Source organism: Somniosus microcephalus, unplaced genomic scaffold (genome assembly GCF_052327205.1).
Source record: "Somniosus microcephalus isolate GS21.2 unplaced genomic scaffold, FLI_Smic_1.0 unresolved_chr2, whole genome shotgun sequence".
Taxonomy (NCBI): Eukaryota; Metazoa; Chordata; class Chondrichthyes; order Squaliformes; family Somniosidae; genus Somniosus; species Somniosus microcephalus.
Genome location: NW_028225180.1, coordinates 73,829,882 through 73,853,938, shown reverse-complemented (window position 1 = coordinate 73,853,938; position 24,057 = coordinate 73,829,882). Strand labels below are relative to the sequence as shown.

The 24,057-nt window shown below is 52.0% G+C and overlaps 2 protein-coding genes across 3 annotated transcripts in view; both read right to left on the bottom strand.

Annotated features, from left to right (window-relative positions):
• Nucleotides 1-2,423, bottom strand: part of stx5a (syntaxin 5A) — a 60,999-nt gene extending 58,576 nt beyond the window's left edge. Inside the window, exon 1 of one of the 2 annotated variants that reach the window (XM_085976074.1) lies at nucleotides 2,344-2,423. The gene's annotated coding sequence lies outside the window, so the exon portion shown is untranslated. Of the gene's footprint in view, nucleotides 1-643; nucleotides 838-2,343 lie in introns of those variants that run through there. The other variant, XM_085976073.1, reaches the window with a different exon arrangement.
• An 11,079-nt stretch (nucleotides 2,424-13,502) lies between these two features.
• Nucleotides 13,503-19,777, bottom strand: LOC147092821 (uncharacterized). Its single transcript, XM_085975695.1, has one exon. The coding sequence runs from the start codon at nucleotides 19,770-19,772 to the stop codon at nucleotides 14,253-14,255; it is 5,520 nt and encodes a 1,839-aa protein (XP_085831821.1). The 5' UTR covers nucleotides 19,773-19,777; the 3' UTR covers nucleotides 13,503-14,252.
• Nucleotides 19,778-24,057: the final 4,280 nt, after the last annotated feature.

Genomic DNA, 24,057 nt, shown 5'->3' with positions numbered 1-24,057 from the left:
ACTTAAACCAGGTCATTTATCGTATTTGCTGCTGGCTGGATCTTGCTGTGCGCAAGTCGGTTGTCACCTTTACTGACATAACCGCCAGCTCCCCTTTCCAAAGCGGGGAGACGTGCCAGGGGGAGGCTGGACTAGATGCCAGCAACTCTCCCTCTGGCGGTGGTCCGGTCCCACCCCACGCAGCGCCTCCACAGGAAGGGTGAGGGCGCAACTTTGACGTGACACATTGACATAGGAAATTTCCATTGTAAAAAGTGGGGTGGGTGGGAGTTTAGAATTGGTGGGGGGTTAGGGTGAAAATAGAGATTTAAAGATTTTTAACACATTAGCAGACAGAACAGTGAAAGATGTGGGGGGAGAATAAGGTGAGGGAGTTTGGTTTGTGTGTATGTGGGGGTTCTGAGGGTGCGCACCCTTAAATACTCAGGAGGGGAAGAGGAGGAGCGCATGCGTCAACCTAATTTACAGTCGCCCCGCCTCCTCCCTCCGCTGATTGGCCGCTTCCGAGGGCTGGCTGGCCGCCGATTGGACGCCCGCCGCTGTCCGTCAGGCTCTCCAGCAGTGGTTGGGTTGCGGGTTTCTTTTTTTTAAATGGCTGCCGGGTTTTTTTTCGCCTTTTGAAATAAAGAAAGGTAAGGCTTACCACCGCGGGCTCCGAGTTCTTTTTGCGAGTCTAACGCCGTTCCTTGCGCTCTCTCTCTCTGGGGATACTGGGGATAATGGAGCCGGAGGCGGCCGCCGCTCCTCACAAACGCCTACCCGCCGCTCGAGTCGCGGCGTCACTCCAATCCCACGTAACTGCCACGTCCTCCTCCCCCCAGCGCATGCGCGCTGCCGGGCGAGCAACGCCTCCGTCCTCCCCTCGCGCATGCGCGCTGCCGGGCGAGTGCCTCCTTTCCCAGCGCATGCGCGCTTGCGTCCGAGTACCGTCTCCTCCCTGCTCTCGCGCATGCGCGCTGCCGGGCGAGCACCTCCTCCCGCCGGAGGTGTGGCGCAAGGGGAGGGGGCGTGGCCAAAGCTTAAAGGGACACTCTAACAGAGTCCGGATACCACCCACACCTGCCCTTTTTTAAAATTCTAAACCCCCTCCCTTATTCCCACCGTCCAGGGCCCCAAACAAACAGTGATTTACTTATACTTCTCGCAATTTAGTATGCTGTATGCGCTGCTCACGGGGCAGGGGCAGCCGCTTTGCGAAACGCCTCAGTTCGGTTCACGGGTGTGCCCGCCCCCCGAGCTTCCAGGGTCGCCTGTCGCTTTAATTATCCGCCCCCAGTCCCACTCTGATCTCGTCGTCCTGGGCCTTTTGCACTGTTCCAACAAAGCTCGGGGAACAGCACCTCATCTTTCCATTAGGCACTTTACAGCCTTCCGCTCTCAACATCGAGTTCAACAATTTCAGACCATAACCTCGGCCCCAATTTTTATCTCTCTCTCACATGACAGCTCTTGGTGATTCTGCCAGTGCCATTTACGCCTCCTCTAGACCCATCTTTTGTTTCTTTACTTGTCCCATTACCATCTCCTTTCGCCTCGCACCATCATCCCCTTTGTCATTTAATCTCTCCTGCCTTCCGCCCTATCACAAACCTTCCCTTTTGTTCTTTCCTCTCCCCCCCCCTTCCCTGCCCCCTTACACCTGCTTAAAAACCTTTTACATCTCCAACTTTTTCCAGTTCTGACAAAAGATCATCGACCTGACACGTTAACTCTGTTTCTCTCTCCACAGATGCTGCCTGACCTGCTGAGCATTTCCAGCATTCTCTCTTTTTATAACAGAGTAGTGAAGTTGTGCTAAACTTGGACCTTGTTTGCTGCTGGCAGGATCTTGCTGTGTGCAAGTCGGTTGTCACCTTTACTGACATAACCGCCAGCGCCCCTTTCCAAAGCGGGGGGACGTGCCGGGGGAGACTGGACGAGACGCCAGCAACTCTTCCTCTGGCGGTGGTCCGGTCCTGCCCCACACAGCGCCTCCGCAGGTCAGACCACACTGGGGAGTACTGCGTACAGTTTCAGGGAATGGTAGAATAGTGGTTATGTTACTGGGCTACAGCACTAATCGTCTTAGACCTTAATGATCCCGGAGACAAGAGTTCGTAATCCCACCACGGGAATTTAAATTCAGTTAATTAAATAAATCTGGAATAAAAGGCTCGTCTCACTCGTGGTGACCCTGAAACTACCGGTGGTGGCAGGGCAGGTTGAGAAAGCGGTTAAAAAAGTATACGGGATCCTTGGCTTTATAACCAGCAGCATAGGCCTCGATTTGACTAATGGAGGCGGGTTGAGTGCGGGTCCGCTGCTCGGAGGCATTCTGACCCACTGCCGCTTCCCAGAACTTACTATTTTCGCTTGCTTGGCCTCGTTATGGCCGACGTGCGGGTCCCTCCAGGCAAGTGCTCGGAGGATGTCAGTTTCTCGCCTCTGATGACACGTTGTGTGAATGAAAATTTAAAGGGGCCATGTCCCCTTTGGGAAAAATGTCAATGGGATGGATTGGTGCGTTATTATATAGAAAGGGGAGTTGACAGCGTCTGTTCTGAACAAAATTTAAAGAATGAAATTGCTGGTCATATTATTCCAGAAAGATATTTATGATTTTTTTATATATTAATTTATTATCTGACTATGAAATGAAAAGATACCAGATTTGTTCCAATCATTGGCTTAGTAATATTAATGCTTTTTTCTCTTAAAGGTGCTGGGAGCTGCAGGAATGGCAGCCCCAATAACTAAGGCTGCACCCAGGTTCAATGAGGGCTCCCTCCATGCTCTTGTGGAAGGAGCTAGAGGACGTCAGGAGCTCCTCTTCCCTGGGAACGGAAGGAGGAGGCCTCCTCAGCAAACCAAGGCAGCTTGGCTGCAAATTGCTGAGGAGGTGAGCTCAAGGTGTGTGTGCAGACGCACATGGGTTGAGTGTGGAAAAGGGTTTAATGATCTGCTGAGATCACCTAAAGTGTGGCCTTTGTGTTCTGGGAAATGGGGGCTCAGGGCGAATGCCATGTAGAATGTTGGTGGTGACCCTGAGCGCAAACCACCGTTTATTGGACAGATGATGCCTGGGGTTTTGGGAATGTCGGTCTTATATTCCTCTCCATGTGCCAGCCACCTGTGGTTGAAGCGTAAGATTACGCGAATCTGGCATGGATGTGTGCATCCCTTGCCTGACGGCCAGCAATGTGGTCGCCTGCTGCTGGATTGGCCACATCCGGCCCCGCAAGGCATCACTCCCCGTCCTCCTCCTCGTCCTCTTCCTCATCCTCTTCATCTTCCTCCAAGGAGGCTGTGTGCTGAGCCACCTGTTCATCTGTAAGAAGTCACACAACACCAGGTTATAGTCCAACAGCTTTATTTGAAATCACAAGCTTTCGGAGCGCTGCTCCTTTGTCAGGTGAAGTGGAGAGATGCATAAAAACACAGCTTATATAGTCAGAGAATAATGTCAGATGTTTACAGGTAATCTTTCTAACTGCCATTTATCACACCCCTCGGCAGAGAGATAATTACGCTACATGTAACCCCACCTGACGTAGGGTCATCCAGACTCGAGTCGTCGTTGGCTTGTTCTCTCCACACAGATGCGGCCGGACCTGCTGTGATTTCCAGCAAAAAAAATGTTTTTTGTTGGTTTTTTTGTTTTTCATACAGACCCCAGCATCTGCAACATTTGACCCCTTGTGACCCCACCTCATTGTTCTTTGATGTAATGTTTTCCTGACTGACCTGTTTGGACACCATTCACACCTTTGATTGCTGTGATTATCTCTCTGCCGAGGTGTGATAAATGGCAGTTAGAAAGATTACCTGTAAACATCTGACATTATTCTCTGACTATATATGCTGTGCCTATATGCATCTCTCCACTTCACCTGATGAAGGAGCAGCGCTCTGAAAGCTTGTGATTTCAAATAAAGCTGTTGGACTATAACCTGGTGTTGTGTGACTTCTTACATTCGTCCACCCCAGTCCAACTCTGGCATCTCCACACCACTTGTTCATCCGGCAGCACTAAGCCGCGCTGCACTTCCTCCAAATCTGACGACCAGGATGAGAGGATGTAAATGGTTCCCATTCCGTTGTTATTGATTTCAGTTGAGGCAAGAAGCTTGCAAGCGCACACTCAAAGTGGCCTGAAATTATTCCCAATCAGCTCAAACAGCGGGAACAGGGGTTCTATGTGTTGAAGGCGATTTCTGACTGCACGTGTCTGTTTTTTGTACTTTTTCCTGTGTATTTGTTACTCTCTCTTTTGCCTTTGCTTTTTTTCCTGTTTTGTTCTTTTGCTAAATTGATCATAACTGCTAAATTGACCACACAACGTCAGTAGATTTGCAAAATCTTATCCCAAACCTCCAACAACAAAGTTGTTGCATTTGAATGCCAGCCATGTTACAGGAGCACTTTTAAAGTTCTGCACCAATAATGACTACAGATCGTGTCCTCCACCAACTCGTCTCCTTGTGACAGGACTGTCTCTGACAAGACGGGAAACAGGAGCCAGAGGCACGAAACTGGGAAACCTCGATCAAAGTAGGATTATCAAGGCAGTTAACAGGCTCTTAACTACCTGTCCCACCGGTTGGAGTCGGGTCAGTTTGGGAGCGGCTAAACAGACACTCATGAAAATCGCGTGGGGGGCGGGATGGAGGCAGGTTGGGTGTCTGAAGCCATTTTTTCCGATTTTACCAGCTGACACGCCTCCAAACCTGCCTCCTCGGGGCTGTTAAAATTGAGCCATAGAGTACAAAAGCAAGGAAGTTACGATGAATCTTTATAAAACACTGGTTCGGCCTCAACTGGAGTATTGTGTCAAATTCTGGGCACCGCACTTTAGGAAGGATGTGACGGCCTTAGAGAGGGTGCAGAAAAGTTTTATGAGAATGGTTCCAGGGATGAGGGACTTCTGTTACGTGGAGAGACTGGAGAAGCTGAGGTTGTTCCCCTTGGAGCAGAGAAGATTGAGAGGAGATTTGATTAGAATTGTTCAAAATCACGAGGGGTCTGGACAGAGTAGATGGAAAGAAACTGTTTCCAGTAGCAGAAGGGTCGTGAACCAGAGGGCACAGATTTAAGGTGATTGGCAGAAGAACCAAAGGCGACATGGGGAAAAACTTTTTAACACAGCGAGTGGTTAGGATCTGGAATGCGCTGCCTGAAAGGGTGGTGGAGGCAGACTCAATTGTGGCTTTCAAAAGGGAATTGCAACAACAAATTTCTGATTGCTTTCCCCCTCTCCCCACCCCCGGGAGGACATGATCGAATCTGTGCTCTGATGATGCCATCTTCCATACGAGTGCTTCCGATATGCCTTCCTTTTTCCTCAATTGAGGATTTTCCCTCTACCGTGGTTTACATGGCCCTTGACCGTGTCCGTTCCATTTCCCGCACTTCTGCTCTCACCCCTTCCCCTTCCTCCCAGAACCACGATAGGGTTCTCCTTTCACCCCACCAGCCTCCACATTCAACGGATTGTCCTCCGCCATTTCCGCCACCTCCAACGTGATCCCACCACCAAACACATCTTCCCCTCCCCGCCCCTCCCCTTTCAGCATTCCAAAGGGACCGCTCTCTCTGCAACACCCTGGTCCACTCCTCTATCACCCCCAACATCCCTTCCCCTTCCCACAGCACCTTCCCATGCAAGCGCAGCAAATGCAACGCCTGCCCTTTCACCTCCTCCCTTCCCACTGTCCAGGGCCCCAAACACCCCTTCCAGGTGAAACAGCGATTTACTTGTACTTCTTGCAATCTAGTATACTGTATTCGCTGCTCACGATGTGGTCTCCTCTACACTGGGGAGACCAAACGCTGATTGGGCGACCGCTTTGCGGAACACCTCCGTTCAGTCCGTAAGCGTGACCCCTGAGCTTCCGGTCGCCTGTCACTTTAATTCTCCGCTCCACTCCCACTCTGACCTCTCCGTCCTCGTCCTCGTCCTCATACACTGTTCCAATGAAGCTCAACGAAAACCCCAAGGAACAGCACCTCATCCAGCATTTTCTGTTGTTATTCCGGATTTCCAGCATCCGCATCCCGGTCGCGTCTATTTGCAACACCAAATTTCTGATTGGTCGTTAATACAAAAGCCCAATACTGCGGATGCTGGAAATCTGAAATAAAAACAGAAAATGCCAGAAACACTCAGCGGGCCAGACAGCATCTATGGAGAGAGAGAAACAGAGTTAACGTTTCAGTTCGATGACCTTGCGTCAGAAAAAGTTGGAGATGGAACAGGTTTTTAAGCAGCTGCATGGGCAGGGAAAGGGGGGAGGGGAGGAAAGAACAAAAGGGAAGGTCTGTGATAGGATGGAAGGCAGGAGAGATTAAAGGACAAAAGGGATGATGTGAGGGAAAAGCAGATGGTAATGGGACTAGTAAAGAAACAAAAGATGGGTCTAGAGGAGGTGTAAATGGCAACGGCAGAATCATCAACAGCTGCCGTCTGGGAAAAAATAGGGGCAGAGGTTATGGTCTGAAATTGTTGAACTCGATGTTGAGAGCGGAAGGCTGTAAAGTGCCTAATAGAAAGATGAGGTGCTGTTCCTCGAGCTTATGTTGAGCTTCGTTGGAACAGTGTAAGAGGCCGAGGTCAGAGTGGGAGTGGATGGGGGGAATTAAAGTGACAGGCGAGCGGAAGCTCGGGGGTTACGCTCGCGGACTGACCGGAGGTGTTCCGCAAAGCGGTCACTCAGTCTGCGTTTGGTCTCCCCAAGGTAGAGGAGACGCATCGTGAGCAGCGAATACAGTATACTAAATTGAAAGAAGTACAAGTAAATCGCTGTTTCACCTGGAAGGTTTGCTGATGACACTACCGTTGTAGGCCTGATCATAGATGGCGACGAGACAGGCTGCAGGGAGGAGGTAAGAGCCCTAGGAGAATGGTGGAAGTACAACAACCTCTCCCTCAACATCAGCAAAACAAAGGAGATGATCGTGGACTACAGGAAGCGGCAGGGGGAGGGACACACCCCAATCTACATCGAAGGGGCTGAGGTGGAGAGGGTCAGCAGCTTCAAATTCCTGGGTGTATTCATTACGGAGGACTTAACGTGGTCCCATCACATCGACATCGTAACGAAGAAGGCATGCCAACACCTGTTCTTCCTCAGGAGACTGAAGAAATTTGGAATGGCCCCCCAGATTCTCACCAACTTCTACCGGTGCACCATCGAGAGTATCCTGTCCGGCTGCATCACTACCTGGTATGGCAACTGCACCGCCACAGACCGCAAGGCTCTACAGATGGTGGTGAAAGCTGCACAACACACTATAGGAATTAAACTACCTGCTGTGCAGGATATCTACCCCGAGAGGTGCTGGGGGAAGGCCCTGAGAATCATTAAAGACGCGAGCCACCCCAGCCACAACCTCTTCACCCTGCTCCCGTCTGGTAAGAGATACTGAAGCATACAGTCTCGTACCAACAGGTTTCGAAACAGCTTCTACCCCCAGGCCATAAGACTCATGAACGAATAATTTATTATTATTTATTACTGTTGTTTTATTTATTATTACTGTATTTCTATTAGTATTTTTATCATTGTTATGCCATATTTATTCCAATGTTGGGAGGACTCGTAAAAATCAACATTTCATTGTGCAGTACACACGTCTGCTGCATATATGACAAATAAAAAATTGAATTGAATTGAAAGGAGTGTTTGGGGCCCTGGACGGTGGGAAGGGAGGAGGTGAAAGGGCAGGTGTTGCATCCCCTGCACTTGCACGGGAAGGTGCCGTGGGAAGGGGAGGGGTGTTGGGGGTAATTGAGGATGCAGTTACACACCGTGCTATTCTCGGGGCAAGGGGGACAGTTCACATAAATAAGGGTGTTTTAGTTGAAGCCAATCACGCAGGAGGTAATGTCAGTGTGTCACCAGTGCTTTCTCCTCCACTCAATTCCATTTTAAATGTTGAAGGTGTTAACCTTGGATCAGTGAGAATCTCTCTCACCTCTGAGTCGGAAGCTCATAGGTTCAAGCCCCACTCCAGAGAGTTGAGCCCTATAATCTAGGCTGACACTCCCCTGAGGGAGCGCCGCACTGTCGGAGGGGCAGTACTGAGGGAGCGCGGCACTGTCGGAGGGGCAGTACTGAGGGAGCGCTGCACTGTCGGAGGGGCAGTACTGAGGGAGCGCCGCACTGTGGGAGGGGCAGTACTGAGGGAGCGCCGCACTGTCGGAGGGGCAGTACTGAGGGAGCGCGGCACTGTCGGAGGGGCAGTACTGAGGGAGCGCGGCACTGTCGGAGGGGCAGTACTGAGGGAGCGCCGCACTGTGGGAGGGGCAGTACTGAGGGAGCGCGGCACTGTCGGAGGGGCAGTACTGAGGGAGCGCGGCACTGTCGGAGGGGCAGTACTGAGGGAGTGCTGCACTGTCGGAGGGGCAGTACTGAGGGAGTGCTGCACTGTCGGAGGGGCAGTACTGAGGGAGTGCTGCACTGTCGGAGGGGCAGTACTGAGGGAGCGCGGCACTGTCGGAGGGGCAGTACTGAGGGAGTGCTGCACTGTCGGAGGGGCAGTACTGAGGGAGTGCTGCACTGTCGGAGGGGCAGTACTGAGGGAGTGCTGCACTGTCGGAGGAGCAGTACTGAGGGAGCTCCGCACTGTCGGAGGGGCAGTACTGAGGGAGCGCGGCACTGTCAGAGGAGCAGTACTGAGGGGGCTCCGCACTGTCGGAGGGGCAGTACTGAGGGAGTGCTGCACTGTCAGAGGGGCAGTACTGAGGGAGCGCCGCACTGTCGGAGGGGCAGTACTGAGGGAGCGCCGCACTGTCGGAGGGGCAGTACTGAGGGAGTGCTGCACTGTCGGAGGAGCAGTACTGAAGGAGTGCCGCACTGTCGGAGGGGCAGTACTGAGGGAGCTCCGCACTGTCGGAGGGGCAGTACTGAGGGAGCGCCGCACTGTCGGAGGGGCAGTACTGAGGGAGCGCGGCACTGTCGGAGGGGCAGTACTGAGGGAGCGCCGCACTGTCGGAGGGGCAGTACTGAGGGAGCGCCGCACTGTCGGAGGGGCAGTACTGAGGGAGCGCCGCACTGTCGGAGGGGCAGTACTGAGGGAGCGCCGCGCTGTCGGAGGTGCCATCTTTCGGATGAGACGTTAAACTGAGGCCCCCTCTGCTCTCTCAGGTGGATGTAAAAGATCCCACAGCATCACTGGAAGAGCAGGGAGCTTTGGCATCCTGGCCAATATATATCCAGCGCTCCCTCAGTGCTGCACTGGAGTGTCAACCTAGATTTTGTGCTCAAGTCTCTAGAGTGGGCCTTGAACCCACAACCTGCTCACTCAGAGGCGAGAGAGAGAGTGATACCAACTGAGCCAAGGCAGAAAGTAGCTCTGATGAAAGGTCACCAACCTGAATCATTAACTCTGTTTCTCTCTCTCCACGGATGCTGCCTGGCCCGCTGAGTGTTTCCAGCATTTTCTGTTTGTATTTCAGATTTCCAGCATCTGCAGTATTTGGCCTTTGTCTGAAAGTAGTAATCTTTCCCAGAGATAAACAAGGAGGATGAAGTCACTTGTTTGTGTCCTTTCAGTACACACCCTATGGTTAGACCTCTGCACTCCTCCAATCCTGGCCTCTTGAGCATCCCCTGATTTTAATTGCTCCACCATTGGCGGCTGTGCCTTCAGCTGCCTGGGCCCTAAGCTCTGGAATTCCCTCCCTAAACCTCTCTGCCTCGCTCTCCTCCTTTAAGACACTCCTTAAAACTGACCTCTTTGACCAAGCTTTTGGTCACCTGCCCTAATATCTCCTTATGCGGCTCGGAGTCAAATTTTGTTTGATAATCGCTCCTGTGAAGCACCTTGGGATGTTTTACTATGTTAAAGGCGCTGTATAAATGCAAGTTGTCGTTGCAGGCCTCTGGCTGTTTACTGCTACTCTCATCGTCGCGTTAGTTGCTTTTGAGCGCTCTCATTTTATCCAACTATTTTGCCCATTTCTTGCGGTTCAGCATCCACCAGATTTCACTTGAAGTCGCGCTGAGCGTCTCCGTTTTCCAACGTCTCCGAACCAATCGACTGAAGAGCCCACACGGGTTGAGTTTCTGTGTGCCCGGTGTGCAGTGCACGCTCTTTCCCCCATAGGGAAATGCGCTGTACCCACCCAAGCCCAGAGAGGTGAGGAGGGGCAGATAGTCCTGGAGGTTCTGGGAGGATTAGCTGGGGTTCCGGAGTCCGGACCCATCGACCTTGAGTTCACGCCGAGGGGCTGGAGCTTTGGTGAAGCCGGAGATGCTGGGGGGTCCGGGGAACAGCGATTTTTGGGGCTCAGCCACAACATCTGGGGTGTCCGGATTTTCGACAGGAGGAGGAGGGTTTGAAGTAACATGATGTCAGGTCCTGGTGGCGCAGCTGGATTAGGATTTCCCGTGCGGCGGCTGCAGCATTTTGCCGCGATGCCCTCCAACCCCTTGTGAGCGAGCCGAGGCGGCGAGGCTATTGAACCATGGGGGGAGGGCGGAATTCACAGCCGAGCCCAATCCGTTCTCGCGCTCAAGGTCCACTTTCCCTGGACGATTCTCCCCTCCCGTCGCCCCGCCAGCAGAGAACAGCACGGAGTTGGGTGATTCGAACACAGGACCCGCTCCCACCACCCACCCCACCCGGTCTATGCTGGTGTTTATGCTTCACACGAGCCTCATCCCACCCTACTTCATCTCATAGGATCTTACAGCACAGAAGGAGGCCATTCGGCCCGTCGTGCCTGTGCCGGCTCTTTGAAAGAGCGGTTGTGCTCAGTCCCACACACCCCCCCCTCCGCTGTTTGTCCCTAACCCTGTGAGCTCCTCATCCTCCAGAACCCGTCCAACTCCCTCTGAAAATCATTGATGGAATCAGCTTCCACCACCTTCACAGGTGGAGCGTTCCCAAGTCGCCCGTCCCTGGGAACGTCCTGCTAAACCTCCTCTCTCCCCTTTCTAAGGCCTTTCTATCTTTCCTGAAGTGTGGGGCCCAGAATTGTCCACAATACTCCAGCTGAGGCCTAACCAGTGATTGATAAAGTTCGAGCGTGATCGCTTTGCTTTTATATTCTATTCCTCTGTTTATAAACCCAAGTAAAGAAGTCTTACTCCAATTATATAGGGCCTTGGTGAGACCACACTTGGAGTATTGTGTACAGTTTTGGTCTCCTTACCTGAGGAAGGATATACTTGCCATTGAGGGAGTTCAACGAAGGTTCACGAGATTGATTCCTGGGATGGCGGAACTGTCGATTGAGAAGAGATTGAGTAAACTAGGCCTGTATTCTCTTGAATTCAGAAGAATGAGAGGGGATCTCATTGAAGCATACAAAATTATTACAGGGCTTGATAGGGTGGATGTTGGGAGAATGTTTCCCTTGGCTGGGGAGTCTAGAACCAGGGGCCACAGCCTCAGGATAAAGGGTCGGCCATTCAGGACTGAGATGAGAAGAAATTTCTTCACTCAGAGGGTGGTGAATCTTTGGAATTCTCTACCCCAGAGGGCTGTGGAGGCTCAGTCATTGGGTATATTCAAAACAGAAGTTGATAGATTTCTGACTAGTAAGGGCATCAAGGGATATGGCGATAGGGCCGGTGAATGGAGTTGGGCAGAAGATCAACCATGATCTCATTGAATGGCGGAGCAGGCTCGAAGGGCCGAATGGCCTACTCCTGCTCTGATTTCTTATGCAATGACCATATCAACTTGCCCCGCCACCTTTAAGGATTTGTGTATATGGACACCAAGGTCTCTCTGCTCATCTGCACTTTCTAAAATCCTGCCATTTATTGTGCACTGACTTTCCATATTAGTCCTCCCAAAGTACATCACTTCACACTTCTCCACATTGAACTCCATCTGCCGCGCTTCTGCCCATTTCACCCTCCTGTCTGTGTCATCCTGAAGCCTATAACTATCCTCATCGCTATCTACTACTTTGCCAAGTTTTGAATCATCTGCAAGTTTTAAAACGCTGCTCCCTACACCCGACCCTAGGTCGTTTATAAAAATTGAAGAGAGTAATGGACCCAAAACTGACCCTTGGGGAACACCACTGCAAACCAGCTCCCAGTCTGAGAAACACCCATCCAGCACCACCCTCTGCTTCCTGTCACTGAGCCAATTCCACCCTATCACCATAACCTTCTATTCCTTTCTCCCTCATGTGTTTATCCAGCTTCCCCTTAAATGCATCTCTACTATTCGCCTCAACCACTCCCTGTGGTAGCGAGTTCCACATTCTCACCACTCTCTGGGTAAAGAAGTTTCTCCAGAATTCCTGATTGGATTTATTAGTGACTATTGACGTAAGAAAACTACTAAGCACTTGGTTTGACTATAAAACAAGGCTTTAATCAACCGTTTCACAACCATGAGTTCTAGTTACATCACTAGTTCCTGGTTACAGAAACGTCCTGAGCAAGCTGGGCCCACGCCCGAGTATTTATACTTTCCCTGGACGGCGCCACCAGCTGGCCGCCCAGTGTTATCTCATGAGTCATTTCTACATGAATGGTAAGATTCATGACAACCATCTTATATTGATGACCCCCAGTTTTGGCCTCTCCCACAAGTGGAAACATCCAAGGGTGGTGGAAGCAGATTCAATAGTAACATTCAAAAGAGAATTTGATCAATAGAATTACAGGAAACTTTGTGCTATCCGGCACCCACAGGACCGAGCTACTGCCGTTGCCTCAAAACTTCCAGATAGACCAGCGTCAATGTTATCAGATAGGAGCTTTTCATCTCCGTATCTGACAACAAAGACTGTTGCTCAGCAACAGCTTGTAAACACTCGGCCCAGTAGCTTGGAAACGTCTCTGAAGCTGTTGCTAAGATACAAAGACGCTTTCCAGAGCCTGCCTGTGAAAAGAATGCTAGAAGAAAAAAAACCTAACCAAAACGGCTGCTGATTTCTGCCGTTAGATCGAAGCTGCCGGACATTCAACCTCCGGATAGCACAAAGTTTCCTGTACTTAGAATACACGGCACAGAAACAGGCCATTCGGCCCAACCAGTCCATGCCGGTGTTTATGCTCCACTCGAGCCTCCTCCCGTCTTTCCTCATCTAAATCTATCAGCGTAACCCTCTATTCCTTTCTCCCTCATGTGCTTATCGAGCCTCCCCTTAAATGCATCCATACTATTCGCCTCAACCACTCCCTGTGGTAGCGAGTTCCACATTCTCACCACTCTCTGGGTAAAGAAGACAACAAATTTGCAGGGCTAATGGGGAAAGAGCAGGGGGGAAGCGGGACTAATTGGAGAGCTCTTTCAAAGAGCCGGCACAGGCACGATGGGCCGAATGGCCTCCTTCTGTGCTGTAAGATTCTATGATTCCATCTTCTCTACTTCTACCCTATCGAACCGCTTCATAATTTTCAAGGGGGGGGTCACCTCTTTTCGGGAGAAAAGAGCCCCAGCCTGTTCGGCCCTTCCTGAGGGTTGTACCCTCTCGAGTCTGGCAGCAGCCCTTGTAAACACGACCGACTCCTTTTAAAAAAATAAAATAACCCAATAAAAATCAAGGCACCAGATTTTATTATAGAGTCAAAGCACTCGACACAAGGTCACGAGAGAAAGGTTGCTCCGCAGTTTGAGAAAGTAACAGAGAGGGACTGGAGCAGCTTGTCCATTGGCGTGAGACTCCTGGCATCGACACGGGCGGAGGGGAGGAGAGGGCGAGGGGGGTCACCCATGCTCAGATGGTCAGCATCACTCGACTTGGCCGGTCAGCGCCCTGAGCTGTCGGAACGACCCAACAGCTGGCACGTGGCAACTGGCCCACAGCGCGGGGTTGGTGGGGTGGGGTGGGGGGGGAAGGGCTAGCGGGACGTTAGACGTGGGGTTTTCAGGGTTCTGAAGGTTGGGTCTGGTCTACCAGTTGCCTCGTCCTGCTCCCTCTTACCCACTTGGCCCCCCCAGGGCAAGAAGACAACTCTCTTAACGGATCCTCAACTGCGTTCCGCCATGTGTGAATAATCTCCATTTATTCTAGCTTCTCAAATTACTTTGGTATCTGCGTCTTTGGGGGAGGAGGGGTTTGGGGGTGGGGTGGCCGCAGGATCTTGGGGTTCCGCCTCTGCAGGCATGTGTGTCTTTTGGATTCTTGGGGTTTGGTTCTTGTGGTACAGTTGGGGGGTTGGAGGGGCGTGGGTTGGAGGGGGGTGGGTTGGAGGGGGGTGGGTTGGAGGGGGGAGGGTTGGAGAGGGGTGGGTTCAGGCTCTGTCCGGGCTTCAGACCCCATCTCTGCAAGTGAGGGTGGGTGTTCTAATTCCCGGGGTTCAGGACCCGTTTTGGCCCGAGATGGGATTCACATCCGCGGGACTCCGGCTCTGTCGCTGCAGATGCGGGAACAGGATCCTGGGGTTCAGGAGCTGGCTCTGTTGTTGGAGATGGGAGAACGGGTTCCTGGGGTTCAGCTGTTTATGGAGCTGGGGGTTCATATTCCTGGGGCCCTGGGGCTGCTTTGGTCTCTGGAGGGCGGCTCCAGATTCTTGGGGTTCAGAGGACGGCTCCGATTTTGGGGGTTCAGGTACTGTTTTTAGAGGGACGGGATCAGGATCTTGGGGTTCAGTTGCTCGCTCTGGAGTGGGGGATTCAGATTTTTGGGGTTCAGTAGCTCTCTCTGGAGTGGTGGCTTCAGATTCGTGGGGTACTGGTGATTCTTCTAGAGGTGTGAGTTTAGAAATGTGGGGTTCAGTTGGTGCTTCTGGGCTGACGGATTCAGATTCACCAGGTTCCGATTCTTGCGGTTCAGACTCCCCAATTTCAGACTCTGGGGGTTCCGACTCAAGGTCCGATTCTTGGGGTTCAGACTCCTCAATTTCAGACTCTGGGGGTTCCGACTCCTCAATTTCAGACTCCTCAATTTCTGATCCTTGGGGCTCAGACTTGTCAAGATCAGAATCCTGGGGTTCAGTCACGCTCTCTGGAGTGACGGCTTCAGATTGTTGGGGTTCAGGTGATGCTTCTAGAGGTGTGAGTTCAGAATCGTGGGGTTCAATTGCTGTCTCTAGACTGACGGATTCAGGTTTTGGGGGTTCAGTTGCTTTCGCTGGAGTGACGGCATCAGACTTTTGGGGTTCAGTTGCTCTCTCTGGAGTGACAGCTTCAGCATTTTGGGGTTCAGATTTTGGGGGTCCAGTTGCTCTGTCTGGAGTGACAGCTTCAGATTTTGGGGGTTCAGTTGCTCTCTCTAGAGTGACAACTTCAGATTTTTGGGGTTCCGTTGCTCTCTCTGGGGTAACAGCTTCAGATTTTGGGGTTTCAGATTGTGGGGGTTCAGTTGCTCTCTCTGGAGTGACAGCTTCAGATTTTTGGGGTTCAGATTTTGGGGGTTCAGTTGCTCTCTCTGGAGTGACAGCTTCAGATTTTGGGGGTTCAGATTTTGGGGGTTCAGTTGCTCTCTCTGGAGTGACAGCTTCAGATTTTGGGGGTTCAGATTTTGGGGGTTCCGTTGCTCTCTCTGGTGTGACAGCTTCCGATTTTGGGGGTTCAGTTGCTCTGATTGGAGTGACGGATTCAGATTTTGGGGGTTCAGTTGCTCTCTCTGGAGTGACGGCTTCAGATTTTTGGGGTTCAGTCACTTTCGCTGGAGTGGCAGCTTCAGAGTTTTGGCGTTCAGATTTTGGGGGATCCGTTGCTCTCTCTGGAATGACGGCTTCAGATTTTGTGGGTTCAGTCACTCTCGCTGGAGTGACGGCTTCAGATTTTTGGGGTTCACTTGTTCTGTCTGGAGTGACGGCTTCAGATTTCAGGGGTTCAGTCGCTCTCTCTGGAGTGACATCTTCAGATTTTTGGGGTTCAGGTTTTTTGGGTTCCATCGCTCTCGCTGGAGTGATGGTTTCAGATCTTTGGGGTTCACTTTCTCTCTCTGGAGTGGCGGCTTCAGATTTCAGGGGTTCAGTTGCTTTGTCTGGAGTGACGGATTCAGATTTTGGGGGTTCCGTCACTCTAGCTGGAGCGACAGCTTCAGAATTTTGGGGTTCCGTTGCTCTGTCTGGAGTGATGGGTTCAGGTTTTGGGGGTTCAGTTGCTCTGTCTAAAGTGATGGCTTCAGAATTTGGGGGTTCCGTCACTCTAGCTGCAGTGATGGATTCAGATTTTGGGGGTTCCGTCACTCTAGCTGGAGCAACAGCTTCAGAATTTTGGGGTTCTGATTTTTGGGGTTCCGTTGCTCTGTCTGGAGTGATGGGTTCAGGTTTTGGGGGTTCAGTTGCTCTGTCTGGAGTGACTGCTTCAGAGTTTTGGGGTTCAGTTGCTCTGTCTGGAGTGACGGCTTCAGTTGCTCTCGCTGGAGTGATGGCTTCAGATTTTGGGGGATCCGTTGATCTCGCTGGAGTGACAGATTCTGATTTTTGGGGGTCAGTTGATATCTCTGGAGTGACGGCTTCAGATTTTTGGGGTTCAGATATTGGGGGTTCAGTTGCTCTCGCTGGAGTGGCGGCTTCAGATTTTTGGGGTTCAGATTTTGGGGGGTCAGTTGCTCTCTCTAGAGTGATGGCTTCAGATTTTTGGGGTTCAGATTTTGGGGGTTCAGTTGCTCGCGCTGGAGTGACTGGTTCAGGTTTTGGGGGTCCAGTTGCTCTCGCTGGAGTGACTGGTTCAGGTTTTGGGGGTCCAGTTGCTCTCGCTGGAGTGACTGGTTCAGGTTTTGGGGGTTCAGTTGCACTCGCTGGAGTGACTGGTTCAGGTTTTGGGGGTTCAGGTTTTGGGGGTTCAGTTGCTCTCGCTGGAGTGACTGGTTCAGGTTTTGGGGGTTCAGTTGCTCTCGCTGGAGTGACTGGTCCAGGTTTTGGGGGTTCAGTTGCTCTCGCTGGAGTGACGGCTTCAGATTTTGGGGGTTCAGTTGCTCTCGCTGGAGTGACTGGTTCAGGTTTTGGGGGTTCAGTTGCTCTCGCTGGAGTGACTGGTTCAGGTTTTGGGGGTTCAGTTGCTCTCGCTGGAGTGACGGCTTCAGGTTTTGGGGGTTCAGTTGCTATCGCTGGAGTGACTGGTTCAGGTTTTGGGGGTTCAGTTGCTCTCGCTGGAGTGACGGCTTCAGATTTTTGGGGTTCAGTTGCTCTCGCTGGAGTGACAGCTTCAGATTTTGGGGGCTCAGTTGCTCTCGCTGGAGTGACAGCTTCAGATTTTGGGGGTTCAGTTGCTCTCGCTGGAGCGACGGCTTCAGATTTTGGGGGTTCAGTTGCTCTCGCTGGAGTGACTGGTTCAGGTTTTGGGGGTTCAGATGCTCTCGCTGGAGTGACTGGTTCAGGTTTTGGGGGTTCAGTTGCTCTCGCTGGAGTGACTGGTTCAGGTTTTGGGGGTTCAGTTGCTCTCTCTGGAGTGACGGCTTCAGATTTTTGGGGTTCAGTCACTTTCGCTGGAGTGGCAGCTTCAGAGTTTTGGCGTTCAGATTTTGGGGGATCCGTTGCTCTCTCTGGAATGACGGCTTCAGATTTTGTGGGTTCAGTCACTCTCGCTGGAGTGACGGCTTCAGATTTTTGGGGTTCACTTGTTCTGTCTGGAGTGACGGCTTCAGATTTCAGGGGTTCAGTCTCTCTCTCTGGAGTGACATCTTCAGATTTTTGGGGTTCAGGTTTTTTGGGTTCCATCGCTCTCGCTGGAGTGATGGTTTCAGATCTTTGGGGTTCACTTTCTCTCTCTGGAGTGGCGGCTTCAGATTTCAGGGGTTCAGTTGCTTTGTCTGGAGTGACGGATTCAGATTTTGGGGGTTCCGTCACTCTAGCTGGAGCGACAGCTTCAGAATTTTGGGGTTCCGTTGCTCTGTCTGGAGTGATGGGTTCAGGTTTTGGGGGTTCAGTTGCTCTGTCTAAAGTGATGGCTTCAGAATTTGGGGGTTCCGTCACTCTAGCTGCAGTGATGGATTCAGATTTTGGGGGTTCCGTCACTCTAGCTGGAGCAACAGCTTCAGAATTTTGGGGTTCTGATTTTTGGGGTTCCGTTGCTCTGTCTGGAGTGATGGGTTCAGGTTTTGGGGGTTCAGTTGCTCTGTCTGGAGTGACTGCTTCAGAGTTTTGGGGTTCAGTTGCTCTGTCTGGAGTGACGGCTTCAGTTGCTCTCGCTGGAGTGATGGCTTCAGATTTTGGGGGATCCGTTGATCTTGCTGGAGTGACGGATTCTGATTTTTGGGGGTCAGTTGATATCTCTGGAGTGACGGCTTCAGATTTTTGGGGTTCAGATATTGGGGGTTCAGTTGCTCTCGCTGGAGTGGCGGCTTCAGATTTTTGGGGTTCAGATTTTGGGGGGTCAGTTGCTCTCTCTAGAGTGATGGCTTCAGATTTTTGGGGTTCAGATTTTGGGGGTTCAGTTGCTCTCGCTGGAGTGACTGGTTCAGGTTTTGGGGGTCCAGTTGCTCTCGCTGGAGTGACTGGTTCAGGTTTTGGGGGTTCAGTTGCACTCGCTGGAGTGACTGGTTCAGGTTTTGGGGGTTCAGGTTTTGGGGGTTCAGTTGCTCTCGCTGGAGTGACTGGTTCAGGTTTTGGGGGTTCAGTTGCTCTCGCTGGAGTGACTGGTTCAGGTTTTGGGGGTTCAGTTGCTCTCGCTGGAGTGACGGCTTCAGATTTTGGGGGTTCAGTTGCTCTCGCTGGAGTGACTGGTTCAGGTTTTGGGGGTTCAGTTGCTCTCGCTGGAGTGACTGGTTCAGGTTTTGGGGGTTCAGTTGCTCTCGCTGGAGTGACGGCTTCAGGTTTTGGGGGTTCAGTTGCTATCGCTGGAGTGACTGGTTCAGGTTTTGGGGGTTCAGTTGCTCTCGCTGGAGTGACGGCTTCAGATTTTTGGGGTTCAGTTGCTCTCGCTGGAGTGACAGCTTCAGATTTTGGGGGTTCAGTTGCTATCGCTGGAGTGACAGCTTCAGATTTTGGGGGTTCAGTTGCTCTCGCTGGAGCGACGGCTTCAGATTTTGGGGGTTCAGTTGCTCTCGCTGGAGTGACTGGTTCAGGTTTTGGGGGTTCAGATGCTCTCGCTGGAGTGACTGGTTCAGGTTTTGGGGGTTCAGTTGCTCTCGCTGGAGTGACTGGTTCAGGTTTTGGGGGTTCAGTTGCTCTCGCTGGAGCGATGGCTTCAGATTTTGGGGGTTCAGTTGCTCTCGCTGGAGTGACTGGTTCAGGTTTTGGGGGTTCAGTTGCTCTCGCTGGAGTGACTGGTTCAGGTTTTGGGGGTTCAGTTGCTCTCGCTGGAGTGACGGCTTCAGATTTTGGGGGTTCAGTTGCTCTCGCTGGAGTGACAGCTTCAGATTGTTGGGGGTCAGTTGCTTTCTCTGGAGTGACAGATGCAGATTTTTGGGGTTCAGTTGCTTTCGTTGGAGTGATGGATTCAGATTCTTGGGGTACAGCTCCTTGCTGGTTTGGGGGCATCGTCTGTGGTACAGGCATGCCACCCCTGGTCCCAGCAACACCACGCTGATCATTCCGAGCTGCATAAAGTTTGCCAGGAGCTGTGGCGAGCATGGTCTTACCAGAGAGTCTCTTGTATTTGCGGGCACGTTTAGGTATAGTGTCCCGGAGCACTGGGGCAACGCACATGATTTGAGGGGGCATCTCCAGGGGATTAAGGTCCAGTAGGGGTCCCAGTGCTTTGGTTTGGTGTTGGGGCTTTATATATTTTCGCGGCGGCTTTGCCTGAGATTCCGGGGGCTCAGGTTTGGCCTCTGGGGGCACGGCCTCTACTTCCGGGCGTTCAGCCTCAGCTTCTGGGGATTTGACCTCCTGACCATGGGGTTCTACGCTGGCAAGGAGGTCCACCGGTTGTTGTGTCCCATCTGACTCAGTGTGAACGTCTCCAGCAGTGGCCTCTGCACCCATCGAGAGAAACAGCTCATTACTCATTAGAATCGAAGTGTAGACAGTAACCTTGTAAATACTGGCCCTCTGCCCACGGTTATATCATCATCGTATGGCTTGTCCACCCCCCCCCCCCCACCCTCCGCTTGCTGTGTTGGGGCTCGAACCCCCCCTCCCCGAAATCGTCACACACGGAAGAGTCGGGAGTGAGACACCTGAGCTTGCTCCTTAATCCAGGGCTGGCTGTGGCTCCCATTAACCCCATGCCTCTTCCCCACACTCCTCCCCCACTTCCACCCTCCTCTCCCCATACCCCCGCCCTGCCCCGCCCCACTCCCCATACCCTGTGAGAGGTGTGGTTAAGACTTAAAACTAGGAGATTTGGAAGTCCAAATACCGACCGTGTCAAAATATATTAGATACTGCCACTGTACATCTATTCTGGTCATTGCAGGAGTGCACAGAGGCTCCCAGTCTGTGACCTTACTGCTTGCACTGGGGGGGTGCAGTGTCTAGACTGGGGCGCAATGCCCAGTTTGGGGGTTCAGTGTCTAGACTGGGGCTCAATGCCCAGTTTGAGGGTTCAGTGTCTAGGCTGGGGCTCAATGCCCAGTTTGGGGGTTCAGTGTCTAGACTGGGGCTCAATGCCCAGTTTGAGGGTTCAGTGTCTAGGCTGGGGCTCAATGCCCAGTTTGGGGGTTCAGTGTCTAGACTGGGGCTCAATTCCTAGTTTGGGGGTTCAGTATCTAGACTGGGGCTCAATGCCCAGTTTGGGGGTTCAGTGTCTAGACTAGGGCTCAATGCCCAGTTTGGAGGTCCAGTGTCTAGACAGGGACAGTGGCAGCATGGATACGAAATTGGCTAAGTGACAGGTGAACGGTTGTTTTTCAGACTGGAGGAAGGTATACAGTGGTGTTCCCCAGTGGTCAGTACTAGGACCTCTGCTTTTCTTGATATATATCAATGACTTGGACGTGGGTGTACAGGGCACAATTTCAAAATTTGCAGAGGACACAAAACTTGGAAGTATAGTGAACAGTGAGGAGGAGAGTGATCGACTTCGAGAAAACATAGACAGGCTGGTGAAATGGGCGGACACGTGGCAGATGAAATTTAACGCAGAAAAGTGCAAAGTGATACATTTTGATAGGAAGAAAGAGGAGAGGCAATATAAACTAAAGGGGGTGCATGAGCAGAGAGGCCTGGGGGTATATGTGCACAAATCGTTGAAGGTGGCAGGACAGGTTGAGAAAGCGGTTAAAAAAGCATATGGGATCCTGGGCTTCCTGAATAGAGACATAGAGTACAAAAGCAAGGAAGTTATGATGAACCTTTATAAAACACTGGTTCGGCCTCAACAGGAGTATTGTGTCCAATTCTAGGCACCGCACTTTAGGAAGGATGCAGAAAAGATTTACGAAAATGATTCCAGGGATGAGAGACTTCAGTTACGTGGATAGACTGGAGAAGCTGGGGCTGTTCTCCTTAGAGCAGAGAAGATTGAGAGGAGATTTTGTAGAGGTGTTCAAAATCATGAGGGGTCTGGACAGAGTAGATAGAGAGAAACTGTTCCCATTGGCAGAAGGGTCAAGAACCAGAGGACACAGATTGGCAAAAGAACCAAAGGTGACGTGAGGAAAAACTTTTTTTATGCAGCGAGTGGTTAGGATCTGGAATGCGCTGCCTGACAGGGTGGTGGCGACAGACTCAGTCGTGGCTTACATAAGGGAATTGGATAAGTACCTGAAGGAAAAATAAATTGCAGGGCTACGGGGAAAGGGCAGGGGAGTGGGACTTGCAGAGAGCTGGCACAGGCTCGATGGCCTCCTGTGCAGTAACCATTCTATGATTCTGTGCACAGATTTGGGTGTTCAGTGTCTAGACAGGGGCTCAACGCCCATATTTGGGGGTTCAGTGTCTAGTCTGGGGCTCAATGCTCAGATTTGGGTGTTCAGTGTCTAGATAGGGGCTCAGTGCCCAGATTTGTGGGTTCAGTGTCTAGACAGGGGCTCAATGCAGATTTGATGGTTCACTGCATGGATTTGGGGGTTCAGTGTCCAGGCTGGGGCTCAATGCCCAGATTTGTGGGTTAACTGCCCAGATTTGGTGTTTCAGTGTCTAGACTGAGGCTCAATGCCCAGATTTGGTGGTCCAGTGTATAGACTGAGGCTCAATGTCCAGGTTTGGGGGTTCAGTGTGTAGACAGGGGCTCAATGCTCAGGTCTGGGGGTTCACGTGTCTAGACAGGGGCTCAATGCCCAGATTTGGGGGTCCAGTGTCTAGATAGGGGCTCAGTGCCCAGATTTGGGGGTTCCCTGTCTAGACAGAGACTCGATGCCCAGATGTGGGGGTTCACATTTCTAGACAGGGGCCCAAAGCCCAGATTATTGGGGTTCAAGTGTCTAGACATGGGCTCAATGCCCCATTTGGAGGTTCAGTGTCTAGACAGAGACTCGATGCCCAGATGTGGGGGTTCAAGTGTCTAGAGAGGGGCTCAATGTCCAGACTTGTGGGTTCAGTGTCTAGACAGGCTCAATGCAGATTTGATGGTTCACTGCATGGATTTGGGGGTTCAGTGTCTAGGCTGGGGCTCAATGCCCAGATTTATGGGTTAACTGCCCAGATTTGGGGTTTCAGTGTCTAGACTGAGGCTCAATGCCCAGATTTGGTGGTCCAGTGTCTAGACTGAGGCTTAATGTCCAGGTTTGGGGGCTCAGTGTGTAGACAGGGGCTCAATGCTCAGATCTGGGGGTTCACGTGTCTAGACAGGGGCTCAATGCCCAGATTTGGGGGTCCAGTGTCTAGATAGGGGCTCAGTGCCCAGATTTGGGGGTTCCCTGTCTAGACAGGGGCTCAATGCCCAGATTTGGGGGAATTCTGCATAGAAATGGGGTTTGCAGGAAGCTGATTTTTCTGCCCCGATTGGGGGTTTGTGTGCGCGGATTGTGGGGTTCGCTGTACAGTCTGGGGGTTGAGTCCCGGACTCGGGGTTCGGAGCCGCCTCACCCACCTGAAGCCTCGCTCAGCGCCTCTTTCTTTGACGCTCCGCAGCCCATCCTCGGTCCGGCCGGAGCGGGTGGCTGAGCCGCTGGTTTGCGTTTAAAATGCGGCTCCGGCCCGGCTCTTGTGACGGGGCAGCGCCCGGAGACGTAACAAGGGAGCGGGGGAGAGGACAGGGGGAACGGGGGTGGGAAGAGGGAACGGAGAGAGAGAGAGAAGGGATAAGCAGACAGGATAGAGGGAGGAGGAAAGGAGAGAGAGAGAAAGGGGAGATGGGACAGAGAGAAGGGGAAGGGAAAGGGAGAAGGAAAGGATTGAGAGGAAGAGGAGAGACGGGATCGGGGGGGGGGGCGAAGGATAGAGAAAAGGAAGGAGATTCACCAAAATGTTACCAGGGCTCCAAAGGTTAGATTATGAGGAGAGATTTTATAAAATTATTCATTCATGGGATGTGGGCGTCGCTGGCAGGGCCCAGCATTTATTGCCCATCCCTAGTTGCCCCTTGAGAAGGTGGTGGTGAGCCGCCTTCTTGAACCGCTGCAGTCCGTGTGGTGAAGGTGCTCCCACAGTGCTGTTCGGGAGGGAGTTCCAAGATTTTGACCCAGCGACGATGACGGAACGGCCGCTATATTTTCAAGTCAGGATGGTGTGTGTGACTTGGAGGGCAACTTGTTCCCGTGCGCCTGCTGCCCTTGTCCTTCTAGGTGGTAGCGGTCACGGGTTTGGGAGGTGTTGTCAAAGAAGCCTTGGCGAGTTGCTGCAGTGCATCTTGTAGATGGTACACACTGCAGCCACGGTGCGCCGGTGGTGGAGGGAGTGCATGTTTAAGGTGGTGGATGGGGTGCTGATCAAGCGGGCTGCTTTGTCCTGGATGGTGTCGAACTTCTTGAGTGTTGTTGGAGCTGCACTCATCCAGACAAGTGGAGAATATCCCATCACACTCCAGACTTGTGCCTTGTATGTGGTGGAAAGGCTTTGGGGAGTCAGAAGGCGAGTCATTCACCACAGAACACCCAGCCTCTGACCACCTCTTGTAGCCATGGCATTTTAAGTTTTTGGTCAATGGTGACCCAAGATGTTGATGTTGGGTGATTCGGTGATGGTAATGCCATTTAATGTCAAGTGGCGGTGGTTAAACTCATTGCCTGGCACTTGTGTGGCACGAATGTTACTTGCCACTTATCAGCCCGAGTTGGATGTTGTCCAGGTCTTGCTGCATGTGGGCACGGACTGCTTCATTATCTGAGGAGTTGTGAATGGCACTGAACACTATGCAATCATCAGCGAACATCCCCACTTCTGACCT

Excerpts from the sequence above, each read along its gene's own strand:
- LOC147092821 (XM_085975695.1), bottom strand. The coding sequence starts at position 19,772 with ATGGGTGCAGAGGCCACTGCTGGAGACGTTCACACTGAGTCAGATGGG.